A 22,884-nucleotide genomic window follows, 5' to 3' on the forward strand; every position below is an offset into this window, starting at 1 on the left:
TATCCTGGTATGTCTTGGAAGTAGAGGGCAGCACAATATACTTAATCAAAAGCCGCGTATGTAGTCCTTTGTTTTTAACGACTGCGAATTGAAAGGTAGCTGATCGGCATTATAACTACACTAGTTTTCTGACACAGAGTTTCCGACGTTTCTAATAAAACTGTAACCATACTAGTTTTCTAACACAGAGTTTCCGATGTTTCTAATAAAACGGTGCATATTTTGTGATTTCGATGTATGTATAACGACTTCTAAAGCTTATTAAATGTGTGTTACATTCTGCCCGTTAATTCTACATTCTCTTTCGTCAGTTCATTACGACGTTGATGATTGAAATGAATATTCTCCTCTCTAGCTACTAGTATAATAGCGCGATCTTTATAGACTATTAATTGATATTAGGTCGCGCAGCCCACACTCGAGATGTGTTACACGTTTGTTGGCAGTTTTATTACAAACTGGTCAAGTCCTCACCAAAAAACATACGTTTCAGTAACAAAGAAGTCTCTTACGAATTCTGAATGGGTAGAGGACGTCATAAACCAACAACTAGAAGGAATAAAGATAAAAAGTGAAAAGGAGGAGCATGCATAGCGTAGAAAGCAGGACGAAGAGGGAGCAGAGCTTCTGAATAACACATTAAAAGCATTCTCTCTGGAGAATGGAGTGCGAGTGCTGGTGAGCGCATTGTGTGCCTCAGTGGTCATAATCAGCCGTTTCACGTTAGAAATCACTTCGCCTACGTCATTAGTGATATTTATGCGTATTAGTTATTAGTTCTTCCTAGGCGAACAACATGCACCTTACATTGCAGAGGTCATTTTTCGTGGTATCAGCTTAGTCTTGTATGTTTGTGTTACTTTGTTAGTAATACGACTATAACAATAGTGCTTGAAGCACTGTTTTTTGGTGTAGACAGCTCCAATTAAGGAGTGGTGTTTTGGCGCTGGCGGGGCTGTGGAGTAGCTGCGTATCGTCAATGATAGTGGTCGAGCGACAGGCTGCTCGCGAATCTAGAGGCGACGACGTCGCGGAGGTCGGCGGGGGCGGCGGCGGCGGCGCCGGCGTCCCTCCAGAGCAGCGTCAGGTCGTACAGCGAGCAGTAGCGCCGACCGTGGCGGCAGAGGCCCGCGCGGCGCGCCCGCAGCGCCCCTGGCGGCAGCGGTGGCGGCGGCAACAGCCGGCCCTAGGGCTGCACGCTGACCGTGGCGGCGCCGCTCACCTCCGGCAGCTGCTGCGAGCAGAACGTCGCCACCAGCTTGCGGTCGCCCACCTTGCGCGGCCGGAACGTCTCCGTGAAAGACACCAGCTCTCCCGGCTTCACGTCCCTGGGGCGCGCCGGCGCAGCAACCGAGAACAGAGCAGGTGGCGCGGGGCATGAATTTCTGAGCTTCTATTTTCAGTTATCTACACTACTGGCCATTAAAACTGCTGCACCAAGAGGAAATGCAGAAGGTAAACGGGTATTCATTGGACAAATATATTACACTAGAACTAACATGTGATTACATTTTCACGCAATTTGGGTGAATAGATCCTGAGAAATCAGAACCCAGAACAATCACCTCTGGCCGTAATAACGGCCTTCATACGCCTGGGCATTGAGTCAAACAGAGCTTGGATGGCGTGTACTGGTACAGCTGCCCATGCAGCTTCAACACGATACCACAGTTCATCAAGAGTAGTGACTGGCGTATTGTGACGAGCCAGTTACTCGGCCACCATTGACCAGAAGTTTTCAGGTGGTGAGAGATCTGGAGAATGTGCTGGCCAGGGCAGCAGTCGAACATTTTCTGTATCCAGAAAGGCCCGTACAGGACCTGCAACATGCGGTCGTGCATCATCCTGCTGAAATGTAGGGTTTCGCAGGGATCGAATGAAGGGTAGAGCCACGGGTCGTAACACATCTGAAATGTAACGTCCACTGTTCAAAGTGCCGTCAATGCGAAGAAGAGAGGACGGAGACGTGTAACCAATGGCACCCCATACCATCACGCCGTGTGATACACCAGTATGGCGATGACGAATACACGCTTCCAATGTACGATCACAGCGATGTCACCAAACACGGATGCGACGATCATGATGCTGGAGACAGAAAATGGATTCATCCGAAAAAATGACGTTTTGCCATTCGTGCACCCAGGTTCGTCGCTGAGTACACCATCGCAGGCGCTCCTGTCTTTGATGCAGCGTCAAGGGTAACCGTAGCCACGTTCTCCGAAGTGATAGTCTATGCTGCTGCAAACATCGTCGAACTGTTCTTGAAGATGGTTGCTGTCTTGTAAACGTCCCCATCTGTTGACTCAGGGATCGAGACGTGTCTGCACGATCCGTTACAGTCATGCGGATATGATGGCTGTCATCTCGACTGGTAGGCGTTGGGATCGAGCACGGCGTTCCGTATTACCCTCCTGAACCCAATGATTCCATATTCTGCTAACAGTCATTGGATCTCGACCAAGGCGAGCAGCAATGTCGCGATACGATAAACCGCAATTGTGATAGGCTACAGTCCGACGTTTATCAAAGTCGTAAACGTGATGGTACGCATTTCTCCTCCTTTCACGAGCCATCACAACAACGTTTCACCAGGCAACGCCGGTCAACTGCTGTTTGTGTATGAGAAATCGGTTGGAAACTTTCCTCATGTCAGCACGTTGTAGGTGTCGCCACCGGCTACCTTGTGTGAATGCTCTGAAAAGCTAATCATTTGCATACCACAGCATCTTCTTCCTGTCGATTAAATTTCGCGTCTGTAGCACTTCATCTTCGTGGTGTACCAACTTTAATGGCCAGTAGTGTAAAAGCAACGGCATGCCAACGATAAGCGTGGGGGACTGGAATGCTATTGTTGCGTAAGGAGGGGAAAGAGCTGAGCGATAATACGGGATCAGTAGCAGGAATCAGAGAAGAAAGAGACCAACTGAGTCTACAACAAATTTCAACTGGTTATAACAAACACATCCCTAGCAGTCACAAGAGAGGGCGGTAAATTCATATTGCAATTTGATGATAATAGGCTTAAGTTTAATCCTTTAGTTCCCAACAACATAAAAAATTGATTTTAGTATTTCTCACAACATTATCCTTTACCATCATGCTAAGCAGCGGATACAAATAGAAATTGTCAAAAAGAGAAAAATCAGTCCTTTTAAGGACGTTCTCACTTTGGAACCACTGCCACATACAGTTTTCAACCACCTGTCATTTCATGAGATATATTTGAAACCATTTTCCCGTTTTTCCTACACACCATCCTACACGTCGAATCTTCCATGAGCTCATAATGCCTAAAACAAATTATAGTCCTAAACAGCAAGCAAAAATGAGCCTAAAATTTAATAAATGTATATCAAGAGCACTTACTGCTCCAGTGGTTTCATTTCGAAACCACTCACAAAAGCAGCAGTACAAACCTACGTTACTGTACCTTTAGACATACATACTTTCATCGTCAATGATCTCCTCAATATCATCACCATAGAAAAACAACATGTCACAATCTCCTACAAACACGGAGTGCAATCTCCGCACCGATTACTGCTTTGAACGCTGTGACTGCTACAACGCACTACATTCGTAGGAGTACCACAGTGTATCACTTGAGGTCTCTGTCTTGCAATAGCGATAGTGGTTTCATGCGAAAGGCATTAGGACTTCATAAAAATTGATAACATGGTGGTTTCAGGCAGGAACCACTGCTACTCAAAGAGCTAAGAGAATCGTCAGGATGAATCAGCGTGGAAAGAAATGGAACAATGACCTACGGAGCAATGATGGTGTGCGTTTAAAGTTCCCTAAGGCAGCAGATCCTGCGATAAGAAATAGAACACTAGGTAGTGCAGCTGAAGCGAAACGAGCAGCTCTAAAAAGGGCAGTCAAAGAAATTGGACTGGAAAGAATACTTGAGCAACAAAGAAATAATGCAATACAGCTATAACAGAAGGAAGTACAAAAGCGTTCAGCTAAAGGCGGTAATCCTGCAGTATAAGTCAGTTAAGAATGAAATTAGTATGAAGTACAGGGAAGGTAAACCGTCATGGCTGCGGAGAAAATCTGAGAAACTCTTAAGGGAAATAGGCATGGAAAGACAGAATCAATATACATAAAAATTAAAATAATGTTCATTGAAATGAAAAGCACAGGAATCAACAGTGCGAGTGCAAAAGAAAGAGTTCATTAAAGGCATCTACAAGGGGTGGAACTGATTGGTAGATTTGAGTTTGGAAGACATAGACTACCAAGTATTAGAGTCAGAGTTTGACAGTGTGTTGCAAGGCTTACGATCAAATAAGGGATGCGTAACATTTCTTCGGAGTTAATAAGATCCTTGGGGGGGGGGGGGGGGGGAGGGGGAGGGAGGCAGCCGAATGGCTCTTCAGGTTAACGTGTAGAATCTATGAGACTTTCGGAAAAATGTCATCCTCAAGGTTTTGTATACAAGTGTAGATAATTGCGAGTACTAACGCACAATCGTACCCAAGTTTCTCATCTGAATAATACATAAACGAGTGTAAAAGAAAGTTAAGTGTCTTCTTGATGACTATCAGTTTGCCTTTAACGAAGACAAACGTATCACAGAGGCATTTCTGACGGTGGACGTGACAATGCAGCTAGTCTTAAGAATAATCAACATGCCGCCATAGGATCTATCGATCCAGAAAAAATGTTCAACACGAAATGGAGCAAGATGGATGAAATTATTACAAAAATTGGTTAGCTATAGGGAAAGACGGTAAATATACAAGAACCAAGAAGGAACAGTAGGATGGAGTAATTAGAAAATTTGCATTAAAACGGATGTAAGACCTATGGATCAATCTGAACATCGAGGAGTAAAGCCGGAATAAGAGAAAGATTCTGGAGTCGAAAGATATCAATGACAGTATTCGATAATGCTATTGCTATTCTCCCTGCCAATGAGCACGATTCATATGACTTGTTGAATAGAATGAATAGTCATCGAGTATAGGATATGGGTTGAGAATGAACGAAAGAAAGAGGAAAGTCTTGAGGAGTAGCCGAAACTACATCAACGATAAACTTTACATACAAATTGGGGGCCGCGTAGAAGACTAAATGAAGGAATTCTGCTACCTCGGAAGTAAAGTTTACAGGACGGACGAGACAAATATGATATAAGAAGCAGAATAGCACAGGCAAAAAGGGTACTCCTCGCTAACAGAATACTAGTATCAAATATAGATCCTAATCTGAGGAAGAAATTTCTGAGAAGTGTTTACAAACATGTGTACGCACATGTGCCTCTTGAGTCAAGTGGTTTATATTAACAGGATGGAGAAAAGACTGTATGACGGTGCTAAAAAGTTAAAAACGCTTTTCTTGGATTATGTGGAATATGCATTTCATCTCATTCAGCAGAAAAAATTAATCATGTATTAAGACAAATTACACCTCATGATGAGCTCACAGGATCCGAAATGTATCGTTTATTTAGCAAAACAAGAAAATTTGTGACTGATGGCGTTTCTTTATTCATACTCCCAGTGGATTACTGAGAATATAGTTTGGAGCACAGCGTGGATGGAAGTGAATCATGGACTATGTGAGAACCGGAAAGGAAGAAAATCGAAGCGTTTGAGATGGGGCGCTGTAGAAGGATGACTTGATAAGCTGGAGGTTCTTCGCAGAGTCGGCGAGGAAAGGAATACATGGAAGATACTGGCACGAGAAGGGATAGGATGTTAGGAGATCAGGGAATAACTTTCATAGTACCAGAGGAAACTTTAGATGGTAAACGCTGTAAGGGGGGACAGGGGTTGGAATACAGCCATCAAATAATGGAGGACAGTGGTTGTAAGTGCTATTCTGAGATTTACGTAGAAATTGGTACAGCAGTGAAAGTCGTGGTGGATAACTATAAAACAGTCAGAAGACTGATGAAATTGGTACAGCAGTGAAAGTCGTGGTGGATCACAATAAAACAGTCAGAAGACTGATGAAACAATAAAAATTAACTTGTGTAAGCTTCAAAATGGCACGATATTTTCAAGATTATCAGATTTTTCGAGTATCTCGGCAGAATAATTATCATGGCGTCTCTGCCAGACGCTAAAACGACATTCCACTTCATCAAATGCATCTGGCGAGATTCCCGTTGATCCATAATTAAAGATATTATATGGAAAAAAAGCGCAGTCTTACCTACATACTCTCAGTTATCAGAAAAATGTACTGCCATAGAAGAGTATGGCAACTCTGATAAAGCTAGTTTTAATTGTGTTGTTTTTAAAATGCCAAAACCAGTAAAAAATGTAGTCATTTATGCCATGCCCGTGTTATGATTTAGTTTAACAATTCCACCCGTTTCGAGCATGGATTTAATATATTGTTCCGTTAAGATTAATCTAAATGTCAAAATGTATGAGATTTTGCAGCATGTTGCTGTGATGTTTGACTGCTGTTATTCGTGATGTAGCTGTTGGCAAATGACTGAACGACGAGCAATTATTCTTTATTGAAAACTCATGTTTTTAAATATTTATTTGTTTTTTCACACTCATCACAGTTGTTGCGACAAGAGGCGCACTTTCACGTATGGACTTTGTTTGGAAAACTATTCTGGGCTGCTCTACAATACGGTTCACATCTACATGCAGTCAAATAATGACGAACATGGCTAACAAACAGCTATTGTTATGGATGTATGTTAGCCCCATTTTCAGGTATATATCTTACTGTTTATATTAAACTTCTTATTGTAACCAAGATTCGATCAAAAGTAGTCGACCAAGTATATCACATTTCTAACACGTTAAGTTACTAGTAAAGATTTGGCTATGGTATGGCAATAAAAAATAAAACCTATTGGGTTCGCAGAGCGCTGAAATTAGAAGCTGATACGAGGTTATACCCAGTATGTATAAACTATTACAACGGAAAAGTATTTGTTTTACATGTGTAAACACATGTCTTACATAAATAATTATCTGAAATTCTGAAAATATTTAGCGTTGTGACTTTCATTGTGGAAGTGTATAGAAAAGAACATCGCTTAGCCACCAACATGAAATATTGATTAAACTTAGAACAATAATGTATTTTTCCTGAGGTTTTTTGTACAAACTTACTACTCATAATTTCAAATAAAATTGGAATCTATCCAAAAGTAGGCATATTGCAGTTAGTTTCTCCACCACTCACAAACTTCATCCACAATTTTTCACACCATTAGTATTTCCTTTACAACGTTTTGAATTTATTCACTAATCTATGTTTGCTGTCTTAAATTTCACATTGTCCAATTTTGAAACAATATTTAAGGACGACTTCTTTCTCAAACGACTTGATAACTTAAGCAGACCTGAATATGCATTTTCTCCTCATCTTGCTGGAAATACACATACAGCTACCAGTATTGCAGAAAATGATATCCAAACTTTGTGCTTTGCAGTGAAGGGCAGCACAATAAGCTTACTGGAAGAGATCACGATTAAACTCTCAAGAATACCATCTTGAGTTATATTCTAGAAGAGTAAATAGAATCATGTAACATTACATTTCCTAAATGACTTCTGAAATCTTCCTGTTTCATTTGAACGAACATTATGTTTTTAACATTTCACTGCTTAGTGTATAATTCATTCATCTGTACTTCATCTTTACAATTATACCACAAATTGCCATTATTTTGATTGAACGACACATATTTATACCATTAGTCATATGTGTATAACTTAGCACAGACTCTTAGATGATTATTTCTTATTCATTAATATAAATCATCATATACCTGCTTAGATACAAAATTAACTGAGTTTGTTTGTTGAAAAATCAACAGTAGTATAAAATTTGTGTGTATTACATGTTTTATAATCATCTTCTTCACCTTAGCAACGGTAAAATATATTGTGCTTGTGTCATATACACGGCTTTTGAAATATACCTTTGTTGCATAAACATTTCGAAATTATCATTGTCACGTTGGTGCACTTGTGGTGATCTAAAAGCAGAACATTACTTCTTACATCTCTCTCAAGTGAATCGATTAGGTATGTTCATGCACGTCAATCAAAACATCTCTATTAGCTGATATAAATCCATTTCAGGCATTTCTAGTACTTTTCTTCAATTTAAAATACATTTCCAAATAATTATGATTAGTTCAAGAATCTTTCATCATAATTAATTTGACTTTCACCTCAATCAGTTCTCTGGATATATGAAGTAATCAGTTTGTATCGTGGTTAGAATTCTATATTGAGGAGTATATTTCTCCAGTTTGTATCGTGGTTCGAATTCTATATTGAGGAGTATATTTCTCTATAATAGTTGATAGTGCTCATTCTGTGGTGGGAAGAAGAGAAGATATACCACATCCCACACCTATTACAACATTATGATGACCAAATCACCGTTACATCTGTTACAGTTTCAATGAAAAATATGCTACTGACAATATGACTATATTTGAGAGCACTGGAAATTATTTTTCACTTACAATATTATGATTTTCGTTGCTGATAGCTCAATAATACGCTGGATTTCAGACGAAGTGGTTAAAGAAGGATTAATTTTTGACCCTATCGAACATAGTAAACAATCAAAAGAAATAAAATCGTGTTGTCTTTTTAAATCATGTTCCTTTATTAGTTTATGATAATCCCACGTGCTGAGAAATTTCTAGGCTTTGAAGTATATTTAAGGTAGACGCACTATCTCATGAAAAGTATCCGAACACTTATTAGTGGACATTAATATAAGGTATGATCCCCACACCTCCCCCCCCCCCTTCGGCTTTATGACTGCTTCAAGTCTGTTGTGGACACTTAGCGTGAGCTGAACGATTATCTGTGGAGGAAAGACAGCCCACTCTCCCACAAGAGCCAAAACCAGAAAGACAGTGATGTTTCACGTTGCGGTATGGGGAAGTTGATATTCCCAAAGGTGTTCCTTTGGTTTCACGTCGGTACCATGGACAAGGAATATCACTCTCCACAAATAATTTCTTCATAAATGCTGCTTTATGGCGGTGCGTTGTCGTGCTGACATAAACTATCATTTTCTCCAAACAGCTCTTCTACTGTGCTCAGTACACAGTGCTGCAAACTGTTTTCATATTGTTAACGTTTTTTCTTAAGCGCAATACAGGGACCATACCATTGGTACTACACATGATGTCAGGTAACATTCTCCTGGCATTCGACAAGCCCAGTCCTGCCATCGAACTGCCACAGGGTGCAGCGTTCATTCATCACTCCAAATTACTTGTTTACGGTCATCTACTATTTTGTAATGTTGCTCTTTACATCATTTCAAGACTCGTTTAGCATCGACTTCAGAAATGTGTGGTTCATGCGGATCTGCTCGACCAATGTACCCAGTTCTTTTTAACTCCCTATGCACAGTCATTTTGACAGCTGAATTGCTGGTAACACTTTGGAACCCATGGTCCCTTCCTCTGATTTAATGCGATATTTATAACGACCCTCCGTCAGCATGTGTGGCCTTCTTGGTCTTGATTTAGCTGTGGTTGTTCCTTCGCGTTTCCACTTCAGAGGCTCATCACAAACAGTCGACTTGGACAGCTTTAGAAGGGTTTAAATATCCCTGATTGATCTGTTACTCAGGTGACATCCAATGACGAGTCCGCTTACGAAGTCATTGAGCTCTTCTGACCGAACCATTCTGCTGTTACTGCTTCTGTACTGACAACATAGCTGGTTAGTTTTAAGTAGTTCTAAATATAGGGGACTGGTGTCCTCAGCTGTTAAGTCCCATAGTGCCTAGAGCCGTTTGAACCATTTTTTGACAATATAGTACTACTTTTATACCGGAGGGCCCGCCTCTGGTGACATCTAGTGGTCAGTTCCGCACTACGCATAGATGTCAGTATAAATTTGATCAAACAGTATATTGTTAACTTTAATAACATCACTGGCACTTTTTCTTCACGTTACAGATCCAAATTGGTATTCTTCTGTGAGGTTAGTAACAAGTGAGTGAGATTTTAGTAAGTTCGTAATTTAAAAATATTCGTCTACTAATAACTGTCCTTCTCGGCAACAATACACCTGACATGTGTTGTGCTCACCTAAATGGGATGACTTTTGGTCGGTTGAGGCCTGGCCCCTCAATGGTGAAGGTACAGTCGGTGAGCAGCCTGTTGAGTGGGTTCTGGAACGTGAACGTCGCCTGGCTGGTCTGGCCCACCTGGCAGCTGCCGCGGATCTGCAGTCACAGGTACACACGGCTCATGCGGACTTGTCTTAACACGGTATCGCAGAGTTCTTAATGGATGACTTGTTGTCGGACTCACCTGTATGCTCAGTTTGGGGTTGATGAAGGGGAAGTCATCCTCCTCGCTCCAGGTCTGACGCGTCTCCTTCACACTGGCGATGGCGTATATCTTGACCAGGTTGTGGTCCACGAGCTTGTCCAGGTACTCTTGGGGCATTATCTGGATACGAAGTATCTCGCCTGAGGGAGAAGAGAAAATATGTTTCTATGTTATTACAGTAGTTACCTCGTCTACGAAGGTAAATGTATTTGTTCATATTTTCCATTTTGTAAGCGGAGAGCGTCTGTGAGCTCATTAAATTTCCCTATGAAGTTTACACCAGTCAGTGTTCACACTTTTTTATTTACTTGCTATAAAAATTTCAAATTTTCATTCATCATAAATACCACATAATGTTTCTTGTCCTATGACTGCGTTAGAGTATGGCATGAGTGAACACATGCTCAACGCTTCTAATAGTAACTTTGAGGTTATGTCCACTCATATCACACTCTAACGCAGCTATCGGCCACTACTGATAATCACTGAATGGTTGAAATCGGTATAGACAGTAAATAGCAACTGTGTGAGCATTATTATGTACTTCAATTGAAATAGTCAATATTATGTCAAGAGTCAATATTCAGCAGCACAGTACGAGCAATGCTCGTATATATAGATAAAGTTTATTTGACAATCATGTCCACTTTAACAGTTCCAGTTCGTACTCGCTAGCTTTGTTACAATGGGCAGCGTCATTCTGGATTGTTCCCCGTGAAAATCATGGAAAATTAGATGAATCGTCGTATACAACAGTTGCTGCTTCTTACCATTGAAAAGCAATTGCTAAATTTAACTACCTGAGCCACTACCTTAATAACCCCTCGTCACCATCTTTTCACCATGTCACAATTTAATATTCGTCTTGTCACCGCGTTACCCTACTTTACTCACCTCATATTTTATACTCATTTCTATTTCGCCGCGCGGGATTAGCCGAGCAGTCTGAGGAGTTGCAGTCATGGACTGTGCGGCTGGTCCCGGCGGAGGTTCGAGTCCTCCCTCTGGCATATGTGTGTGTGTGTGTGTGTGTGTGTGTGTGTGTGTGTGTCCTTAAGATAATTTGGGTTAAGTAGTGTGTACGCTTTGGGGACTGATGACCTTAGCAGTCAAGTCCCATAAGATTTCACACACATTTGAAATTATTTTTTCTATTTCATCTGCCGCCAGGCCCCTAAATTCTGACTGCCTCCACCCGAGTTCAACGACTCATGAGACACTGAGAAGCAGGATGATTCAGAATTAAACACCCCGTCGGCACTGAGATCACTAAGAGCAGGTCAGGAACTGCAAGGTGACAAGACTGCATCAAGTACTCGACCTTTCTCTGACTGGTTAAATCGTCGTAGCATTAGCCAGAAGTGATTTGCGGGAATCGCACTATTAAAAAATGGGGAAGAGACATTTGAATGGGCGAAGCCTTGAGACAAAGGAGCAATGCGGAAAAATCGTCATTGCTAGAGAGATTTTGCAGATAATTAAGGACTTACGACGTGGATATTTGCGAAAGAAAAAGGCTAGTTGAAGACTATACTTCATGGAATTCTAGGATTTTGAATCAGGATAAATGACTTGACATATCAGTTTTACGTCGTCTGTCAGTTGACGTGAACAGTACGGATTCTAAGGTACTGGTGCGAAACGTCGAGATATGGGCTAGGCTGACCAATACAGTGTCACAATCAACCGGAGAGATGCAATGTACGAAAGGTCATAGTGTCTGGTAGGTTATCAAACATCGAAATGCTTGATTCGATTAATGGAACGTGTAGGTAGGTTACTCCATGGTGCTAATCCTTTCTTCATGCCTGTGTTACCTGGCCAAGGACAAGAAATAAAACATTGCAGAGGCTCTAGTGGATTTTAGGGAATACTTACGCTGTCCGCCCTGTATGATGAACTCGCCGTTGGCGCGCTTCAGCCTGTGTGCGGTGGCGCCGGTGTAGAGCACGGAGCACGCGGACAGGATGGCCGTGATGGTGCGCTGCTCTTCCGCCTTGTTCTGCAACACACAGCGTGGAAAACAACAATAGGCGAAACCTCTGCGGAGACACTACTGTCTCTGCTATGCTGATAAAAGCCTGCGCCGATGCGCGGATATGTCCACAAGTATCCGGAGTAAGAATTACTATACAGTTAAAAGTTCAAGTACAGAGCCAATATTAGGACCTTCGTTTATTTTCATTACTTGTTATAGACGAAGGTGACTGCATGAAGGGACTCCACACGTCGGTTGTAAGGGTAGCTAAAAATTGGCGGTCTACATGCACCTTTGGAATGTATGCGAGGACCAGGAGCTCTATAAGTCTATTTTCATCCTGATCTAGCGGCGACCACCTTGTCTGAAACTACTGACTGTGTGCTGGGCCGAGACCACATCTGTCACACTGTCTGTGGAGCACCGCATGGACGACGTGTCTGACCGCTGCCTATTTGCCATACACGATTATGAAGTTGTTCGTATTATCGGTTAATGTACTGTACAGTATGCGGCGCTTTCCGGACAATTGAAACATATGTAAAAGCAAATTTATTTAAACAAATTACAAACAAAAATGAAAATCCTTTTACAGATAAGTAGTGGTATCTTTGAAGAGTAGCATTACTCGATGTAAGCCCCTTCAGCCGCGATGACCGCCTCCAATCTTGCCCTGAAGTGATCGCATGCACTCTTTAAAACAGCGCTGTCCATGTTCGCGAATGCTGCTTCGATAGCAGTGCGTAGAGATGAGACATTAGGGTGCCTCTATGACCATAACATGTCGACGAGAGCCAGTGTTGGACTAAATGGCTCGTATGAGCCAGTGCACCGTCCTGTTGAAAAACATATTGCCTCCCCGAGGCCACAGTTACCATCCACGGTTTCACGACATTTGTCAGAACTTGCTGATAAACTTCTTTTGTCACAGTTTGTCCATTTTCAAAGAAACGTCGCGGTATGATATCACCCTCAATGGACACAACACCTAGGACGTGAACCCCAGACTTCTCCGAAGCATTATACTTGGCTACAATATCGTAAACAGTTGATACCGGGTACTTGAAGGCTCGAACTACTTCGGTGGGCGAACGATAATCGTTGCTCTTCGGTTGTACTGCGCACTTGTTCGCAATATCTCGACCATTTTGAGGTTCTGGCTGTTTACTAACTGCCTATGGTTTTCAAGAACGCCAGTCGCGACCTCCGGCGGAACTACGATATGGCGGGAAATTCATATCGAAATTTGTCGGGATTTAAGCGCCACAACCTGTAGTGGTTGAATGATTAGCTACTTTGAGCGTTGGGGATAGAGCTAGAAGAGTGCTTCAGTAAGACTAAAACATGTACATATTTCATATAAGCAAGGTGAGTGTGTAATGCAAGAAACCAAAATGAAATCGACAATTTGACGAAAGTTTGGGTACTGTATGGACGGCAAGGAGAAAATCAAAGATTGAATTACGTGTAAGAATGTATATCTTCACAGCGTACGTAAAATGTGTTGTAACTAAAGTGTAAGACTGACCAAATGGTGTAATTTGTTTTTTAACACTAACCCAAGAGTCAAAAGTTTTCAAGTACTGGGTGATCAAAAAGTCAGTATAAATTTGAAAACTGAATAAATCACGGAATAATGTAGATAGAGAGGTACAAATTGACACGTATGCTTGGAATGACATGGGGTTTTATTACAACAACAAAAAAAATACAAACGTTCAAAAAATGTCGGACAGATGGCGCATCATCTCATCACAATGGCAATAAATAGCATAACAAATTAAGACAAAGCAAAGATGATGTTCTTTACAGGAAATGCACAATATGTCCACCATCATTCCTCAACAAAAGCTGTAGTCAAGGTATAATGTTGTGAACAGCACTGTAAAGCATGTCCGGAGCTATGGTGAGGCATTGGCGTTGGATGTTGTGTTTCATCCCTAGAGATGTCGGTCGATTACGATACACTTGCAACTTCAGGTAACCCCAAAGCTAATAATCGCACGGACCGAAGTGGGAGGCCAAGCATGACGAAAGTGGCGGCTGAGCACACGATCATCACCAAACGACGCGCGCAAGAGATCTTTCACGCGTCTAGCAATATGGGGTGTTTTTTTTTGTTCTAATAAACCCCATGTCATTCGAAGCATGTGTGTCAATTTTTACCTCTCTATCTACATTATTCCGTGGTTTATTAAGTTTTCAAATTTATACTGACTTTTTGATCACCCGGTACCTCCAAATATTAAGCCGCCGCTGAAAAAAAGGTCTCGACAGTAACGACTTTTCTACCTTTTCATGAATTGGGGATGATATTGTTGAAACGGTACAGTTTCTAATTGATGCTAGAGGCAAGTACAGAGCTATAATTACTACTTCATCTAAAAAGTTGAGACCAACATGGAAATCTTGCGTCTTGCTCCTTCGTGCAATTTGAGAGCAGTGAGTAGAAGGTTGCGGTCTCGTAAACTGACATACGGCAAGGAGAGCGGTGTGCTGACCACATGTCCCTCTACATTTGCATCCAGTGACGCCTGTGGGCTGAGGATGAGACGGTGGCCGGTTGGTGCCGTTGGACCTTCATGGCGTATTCGGGCGGAGTTTAGTTTAAACCTAGTTTTTTAGATTAGAAGGTTGAGTGCAGTGGGTAGAGACTTACGTGTATGTGGACAGTGACGCTGAAAGCGTGCCCCAGCTGGACGTTCTCGATCTCGACGAGGTCGAAGGCGACGTCGTGGTTCTCGGTGGACGGCAGCTCGTAGTGGCAGCGCGCCATGGGCAGGAAGCGCGCCGCGTTCAGCACGGCCAGGCGCTCTTCGTGCGAACCTGCGGCAAACGCGGGAGCAACCTCACATCAAATTCCCAGCCAGCTGCAGACTTTGAAATACCTGCTTACAGTTGACATGAATGTGGAACTGTAGCAGTTAGCGAACACTTAACGTTTGTGCAAACCGGAACCACCAAAAACAACGAAACTGAGCCGTGGTAAAATTGGCTCTTTTTTGAAGAGCGCGCCGCAGCACGTAGTGTGAAGCAGTCGCCCTCCGTTTCTGGCGGTGGCGCCGCTGTGGCAATCGCAGCTTTGGTGTCTCCCTCTGGTGGGAAAGGGGAAAGGTAGCCTGCTCACGTGCATTTAAGGGGCGCTATGAGCTCGCTAGGTGGCTAGTCTGCTCAGTTGGTCAGCTGGGTCAGTGTGGGGCAGTCAGTGTCTGTCTGTCGTCCGGACTGCTAGTATGTGTTAGGCCGCCAGTCTGCTCGAGTTTCTTCGGCCAATAGTCATTGGTGGTTGGATCGATCGGCTGATCGGTCGCGCACTGGGGCACAAAATGACTTGTCCGTCTTGAGCGTCGGCGCATGTGAGGTCGCCACGTGAGTCCAGTGACCCGCGCCATATAGCGAGGGGTAGTGGCTTCGCGGCCGACACGAGAGCAACAGGAGTCAACCAACGACTTCGGTCTGGCCGGCGCGAGCTGCGACGCCGTGAGACGGGAGATCGGCGCGCCTTCCTGCTTCCGTTGAAGCGGCTGGCAGCGGACGGCTCGGGAGAGCGTTTTGGGGGTGCTGCGCCAGGTCTTCGCTAGACATCGCAGTTACTAGAAGTTAAGTGATTCGTGATATCTTGTTTCCTTTACTTGTAAATTCTACTTGTTTTCTTGGCCAGTCTCTCGTCTCCAGCTTTCTCGTCTGTCTCCCGTCCGCACTTGTTAGGCAGTTAGTGTCTGCCTGTCTGTCTGTCGGTCTGCCGTACGTTAACAGCTGCCTCTGTCATGTTTGTCGGATTCGGTACTAACGAATTAATTGCTTAAGGTGTAAAGGCCGAATTCCTGAAATATGTTTAATCTTGCCTATCATCTTGAGAGGCGGTATATGTGTAATGTAGAGCATGTTTGTACATTTTATGTAAGACTGCATTTCATGGGTTTTATTTAAATGGTCATTTTAGTATATAAAGTTGCCACCCTTCCACCGTAAGAGTTTTCTTTGAAAAACAAGTTGCACTTTTGGTGGCAAGTAATTTTTTAAATGTGAGTGTTTTGTACCATTTCCATCCCTCCTACGCGGTGCATAGTTTATGTGTTTGTGTGAGTTGTTAAAAATTTTAGTTTAAAGTAATCTGGTGTGTTGCAGATTTGCACCAGTGTAGTCTTTCAAAGGTTCTTGTGAGCGGTCGTGACTACGGCCGTCTTAAAATGGAGCGGCAAGCTTCTCAGCCTGAAAGCTCATACTGTCAACAAGAAAAAGTTATTTCTGCCTCTGAATAAATTGTAACTTGATATTTAGAGGGTGCTTTCTGATTATAATTTTTAAATCTGTTTTTTTCTTTTTTTTTAAAAAAAAAAAAAAAGAAAGGGTTTTTAGGAATAAAATTTCCATTTGTTGAAAGAAATTTGTTTTCATCAGTTACCCACTGGCAACTACTTCTACGCTCACATAGTGTGATTAAGTGTGTTAACGTTCTTGATGAATCGGTAGTAAATAAAGTAAATTCTTTAAGAAAAGATTTTGAAAGAAAATGAACGGTTCAGAAACGAATAAATCAAAACTTGTTGGATGTGCCGACACTAGACTGGAAGTAAATGGTGAAGATTACATGGGATACGGCGTACACGAAAGCATAGCACCGCTCTCGTTACTTTATAAGTAAACAGTGCTCTCAAACGAGGTGAAAATGTAAAAACTAGTGTCAGTACACCTTGTGGCAGTATCGGAGCGCAAGCCAAACTCGTGGCAGTTAACCCAAAAAAGAGGTTTCTCTTACAATGAAATTGCAGTTCATACGGAGCATGCTGCTAAAATAGTGATCATTGTGTGACGTGGACAGAAGAGGATCGTGCGCAAGAAAGGGTGCGTCACGATGGTCGTGACATTAACTTCAGTTTCGTGAAGGACCGACCATTTTCGTCTACAGTACTGGTTCAACAATGGATTACCAAGGCACGTGTGTACTTGCCTGCGTCGAATCCTCGGGCACTGGGATGGTGGCACGCAAACCAGTGCTTCTGTTTCCATTGTCCAAAAACTACATACTAAAACCATATTTGAAGTCTTTTACTGGTAAACTAAGAGACAATGTTTAATGTTTACGGGCCATTTCCACTTCAGTTTCTACAGTAGTGATTACCTCCAGTGGTAAATGTCAAAATTTAGCCATGCCTAAAATATTTTTAAACAGCTTTTATTATAACTATTTCTTTACGTTTATACGGTAACCGCCAGAACATCTATTGCTGAATAAAGACTATCTCTAGTCTTTCCCGCACATTACAATCTTCAGACGTAACGCACTCATGCTGCTCCTACAGCTTTCCTGATCTCATCTACCCACCTTCCACACTCTGTCATCCTCTCGACCTGGCCTCATTTCTTGGAATCCACCAACGAACATCTATGGTCCATCTATTGCTCATTTACATGTGCCGCCCACTTACGTTTCAGTTTCATTACGGTCACTCCAGTCAGTTCCATGAGCAACCAAGTTTTTGAATGTTTTCCGCATTTGAAATCTACCTCTCACCGCCGTAGTAGGTACTGTAAAATTTCAGTTTAAGACACATTTGGAACTCTTTAGTTTACCGAAAACACCATACCATTTTTATTGTTTTGTTTATCTGCTTTCCTATGCATCCAGTTGTATTATTCAGCACCTAGTAATAAACTCGTTAGCACGTTTTTTCCTGATCTGGAAAATGAGCAACTAAATGCCTTGGTTGTAAGACTACTTTCTACTTCCCCGCGAATGCAACGCACAAAAAACAGGCTTCACAACACACTGGCGAAAAGTTTCTGGTTAGTATACACTATTATCAGAAAATCCCTTAAGATTACTTATTCCATTCGCCCCACCTGCAAGTGTAAAAGTAGATCTTTGTCTACATTAACAATGACAAATAAAAACAAGGAATCCAATTGTCTTAGAGCATCAGATACAATGTTCACCTGCCATCATCAAACTGTTTAACAAATAGACACAAATATTCAGTACCAATCATCTCACAGATTCGTTATTTTCTGGCTTAATGAAAGAAATGCAAAAACACGTGAGGTTAGTTTCTTTGAATGTTGGCTGAATATTATTTATCGTCCGTCATTTTTAGAAAAGATAAACTTTTGCATTTCTAAACTTTCATAAACTGCTGCTACAACGGGAGCGAGTTCTGTCGAATAACCGCTGTAGAACATCACAGATCTCTCATCCGGTCCCGCAGCCTTTCCACTGTTGAACGATTTTAATTGATTTTCGATTCCACGATACCGTTTGCAGCTCTGTAGTCCTAATATTTTATCTCTTATCGTTTACATAATCTGTAATGTATAAAGTATGTACATGGAAAATAAGGCAGTCGTAAGAAACATGCATAAAATTATAGCTGTAGTTCATAGTCAAAGCTCGTATCTACATACAGATTAGACGGCGTGGTGGGGCGGCGAGTGTGTGAGAGGAGTTTCAACAACATGAAGACTATAAGAAAGAAGATAAATGTGCTTTAGAACAGACTAAGACCATAAACCAAGCAAAATATAATTCGTAATTCCAATAACAGGTTTAACAGGACCCATCACACATGAATGTGAGTTTCTGAAGTTTCGAACTCGGTTCACAATCAATGCAAGTAATTCTGACAACATATATTTTCGCTGTTGCTATTTTCTTACAACGAAACGTAGATCAAATTCTATCTCAAGATCAAGCATATCTTCTGTATCACTTCACTGTACTACACTTCCGGAAAAAATTAGTAATCTGGAAAGACGACGTAGTTTTTGATCCGGTGACGGGATATGCCACCTAGGGAATAGTAGAAGTACTAATAATTTTCAACGTCGTGCGCCAACAGATAGCGTAGTGGCACGAGAAGTGACCCGTGCGACTCGTCAGCTAACAACTCCTACAGAATGAGTTGAACAGGTCGGGCAGGCGTGGCATAACGTATCCCAGGACAGTTTCCGTCATCTGTGCAATCGATTAGATACCACAGTCAGCACCTACACTGCCGCCCGTGGAGTCTACGTTATGTATACATGAGTGTTTCAGCATGGATCGATACCGGCCATGTCAGAATCGCTTGTGCTACTGACCTGCAAATTTAATTATTTCACGTACCCCGTATCTACTGTTGCGTCCTGGAGGCACCACCTTATCGTAGCACTGTCCGTGCGGATGGGAGAGTTTGCGTGTTCCTGTGATGCTGAGAGCTATACCGGTGGTAGCGTAGCTACTGGCAGGTTCAACGTAGCCGGTCAGGTCTCAGCAGAGGAGCCAGACGAAGTGTGCCTCACAACGACCTACCGTCCTTTCCTCCCTTTCCCTTCCAGTCCCTTCCCTTTCCTTCTTCCCTTCTGTCAGTCTCTTCATCGGTGTAGGAGACGAGTAATATCGATAGGTAAACACTCACGGCTTCTGTACCGACGAAGCAAGGCACCTGTGATGTGCCTTAAGGGCGTATGTCAGGATACTTCCAGTGGCATATGGCCATTCAGTGCATCCCCTGCCTCTTGCCAGTCGTATCGGCCCTACGATCCACTGCCAACTAGAGGCAGAGGACGAGAGAGTGGATCTGCATCTGCGCAACTGCTTGTCCACTTTAAATACCTTCACGCGCAGATGACTCCGGCAAAGTTTCAATGGACTATGAGCTTTGAAAGTCCTGCGGCGATGGAGTACTGATGGTGAGGCAAGGGTTTGGTGTACCTGAACCTTAGTTGGTGCTCTGCACGTTAGGCGGTCAGACGGTGATGGTCGTTCTGGTACTCGTGAGAGACGGGAGGACTGGTTCGGCAGCTCGTCAGACGACAAAGCAGCCCTATTTAGGATCGCTCTGCTTTCCCTAATCCAGGAAGGGGGACTAGAAAAGGTGGCCTAAACATAGCCCGTCTCAACCCAGCACAAGTGGCAAACTGCGGTCACTTGTTCACTAACATATGCGGTCAAAAAAATAATAAAAATAAACAGTTACCTTAAATATCTAATGATTGGAGTCTGGAACGTCCGTACTTTACAGGATAACGACCATAATCAGTGCCCAGAGAGAAAGACAGGACTTATCGCAAGGGAATTGGCTACATATAACATCGACATTACCGCCATAAGTGAAACACATCTTAGTGACTCTGGACAGTTATGTGAACCGCTCGGAGGTTATACCTACTACTGGAGTGGAAAATCATCCACTGAAAGGGCGGAAAGTGGGGTAGGCTTTGCCATACGCAATGAATTGGCATGTTCACTAACAGAACTCTCAAAAGGTATCGGTGACAGAATAATAACACTCAGACTTCACCTGGCATCCAAGAAATATCTTCACTTGATCAATGTATACGCACCTACATTGCCATCTCCGGATGAAGAGAAGAACAAGTTCTACCAAGATCTCCGACATGTCCTTAGGGATATTCCCTCTGCAGATAAACTTCTGTTACTTGTTGATTTTAATGCTCGTGTTGGGAATGATTTCAGTGCTTGGAATGGAGTCCTCGGTCGCCATGGGATTGGAAAATGCAGCTTGAATGGTTTGGATCTTCTAACTCTATGTGCCGAGTTTGAACTCTGTCTGACAAAAACATATTTTCGTCTGCCTGAAAAATATAAAACGACATGGATGCATCCGCGATCTAAACACTGGCACCTTCTGGATTATGTGATAGTACGGAAAAAAGATCTTGCTGACGTACTGGTCACACGTGCAATGAGAGGCGCTCAGGGATGGACAGACCATCGACTCGTGAGGTCCAAATTAAAGATAACTTTGAAGGCACCACGCCGAGCTTCAAACAAAATACCAACAAAATTGTCCTGCAAAATCTTGGCCAATGATCAGACTATGAGAGCAAAACTGGATGAAAAATTTGGTGTCGATGGCCTTTTGATATCTGAATCTGCCCCTGTAGATGAACAGTGGAGTGCATACGCTAGCAGACTTCGTGGCTGTGCTTCAGAAGTCTTGGGAAAGCCTCAGAAGAAGCACCAGGACTGGTTTGACGACTCAGATCCAGAGATCAGAAAGCTAATTAATGATTTCAGAACCTCTCTTCGCACCCCTGATGATAACAAGCGTAGAGCAGCGCATTACAATCTGAAAGTGAAGGTACGTGCTCTCAAAGACAGCTGGTGGGCAAATAAAGCAAATGAAATACAGTTATATGCCGACACACACCAAACGGGCAGATTCTGTGAGTCCCTGAAAACTATCTTTGGTCCAAGAGTTGGGAAGATAGCACCAGTCTATAACAAAGATAAAAGTTGTCGGCTGACGCAACAGAGTGACACCCTGTCTCGGTGGGCGGAACATTTTAATGACGTTCTTAATCCCGACCATCACACAACCGATATTCCATACATAGAAGCACTTGAAGACCTGCCAGTTGAGGAACAACTTGCGGATGCCCCTTCCTATGATGAATTCATTTCAGCACTGGCTAAGCTGAAAAATGACAAAACAGCAGGATTAGATAACTTGCCATCAGAGCTATATAAATATGGGGGGCCAAACATCAAGAAACCATTGTTTGCTCTGATCTTAAGGATTTGGGAGTATGAAATGATTCCACAAGACTGGAAAAATGCTTGTATTTCCAAGATCTATAAAGGCAAGGGTGACATATCAGACTGCAGCTCCCACAGGGGCATTTCTCTTCTCTCAGCAGCGGGAAAAGTCCTTGCCCACATAATTAACACCCGGTTAACACACTTTGCAGAAAAACTGCTACCAGAGACCCAGTGTGGCTTTCGCCCAAACAGAGGCACAGTGGATGCCATATTTGTTGTCAAACAAATGCAAGAGAAAAGCTTAGAGCAACATCGGCCTTTGTTCATGTGCTTTGTAGGCCTGGAAAAAGCTTTTGATCGTGTCCCACGGGAAGCTCTCTGGATCATACTAAAGAAAACTGGGTGCCCTGACAAAATTGTCAGTTTGATTCGGCAGTTTCATGAAAACATGATGGCAAAAATCCGCCATGAGGACAAGCTCTCAGAACAGTTTCCCGTGACATGTGGTGTAAAACAAGGCTGTGTTCTGGCTCCCACACTCTACTCACTTTACTTCGCAGTTGTTATGAGAGACGCGACCAAAGCCTGTAGTAATTAAATTAGTCTCGACACAAGGACAGACAAAAGTGTCTTCAACATCTCTCGCCTCAGAACAAAAAGTCGCGTAACCAAACTATCCATCTTAGAGATTCTCTACGCGGATGATGTATGCATGATGGCTAATTCTTGCGAAACTCTTCAGACTTACATAAATCTGCTAAATGCCTCCTGCAGAAGATTTGGCTTATCCATTAGCATCACTAAGACGCAAGTTCTCAAACAGCCACTTAGAGGTCTTAATGCAGATGACTCCAGTATTGAGATAAATAACAAACCCTTGCAAAATGTGTCAAATATCAAATACCTGGGAAGCCAAATTAGAAGTGACAACAGCCTGACAACGGAAATCGCAGCGCGTATAGCCAGCGTAGCCTCAGCCTTCGGTAAGCTTAATGACCGAGTATGAAAATCACATGATCTCAAACTACAAACAAAAATTGCAGTCTACAAATCAGTAGTATTATCCACCTTACTCTATGCCTCGGAAACCTGGTGCTGTTACAAAGCTGACATTAAGAA

At 42.7% G+C, this 22,884-nt stretch overlaps 1 protein-coding gene across 2 annotated transcripts in view; it reads right to left on the reverse strand.

Annotated features, from left to right (window-relative positions):
• Nucleotides 1–669: 669 nt before the first annotated feature.
• Nucleotides 670–22,884, reverse strand: part of LOC126457207 (hemocyte protein-glutamine gamma-glutamyltransferase-like) — a 181,863-nt gene continuing 159,648 nt past the window's right edge. For both annotated transcript variants that reach the window (XM_050093307.1, XM_050093309.1), the window contains 5 exons: nucleotides 14,941–15,107; nucleotides 12,182–12,305; nucleotides 10,283–10,443; nucleotides 10,058–10,194; nucleotides 670–1,328 (listed from right to left, as the gene is read on the reverse strand). In XM_050093307.1, coding sequence (XP_049949264.1) covers nucleotides 1,187–1,328; nucleotides 10,058–10,194; nucleotides 10,283–10,443; nucleotides 12,182–12,305; nucleotides 14,941–15,107 — 731 coding nt within the window. In that variant the 3' untranslated portion in view covers nucleotides 670–1,186. The remainder of the gene's footprint in view (nucleotides 1,329–10,057; nucleotides 10,195–10,282; nucleotides 10,444–12,181; nucleotides 12,306–14,940; nucleotides 15,108–22,884) is intronic.

This window comes from Schistocerca serialis, chromosome 2 (genome assembly GCF_023864345.2).
Source record: "Schistocerca serialis cubense isolate TAMUIC-IGC-003099 chromosome 2, iqSchSeri2.2, whole genome shotgun sequence".
Taxonomy (NCBI): domain Eukaryota; kingdom Metazoa; phylum Arthropoda; class Insecta; order Orthoptera; family Acrididae; genus Schistocerca; species Schistocerca serialis.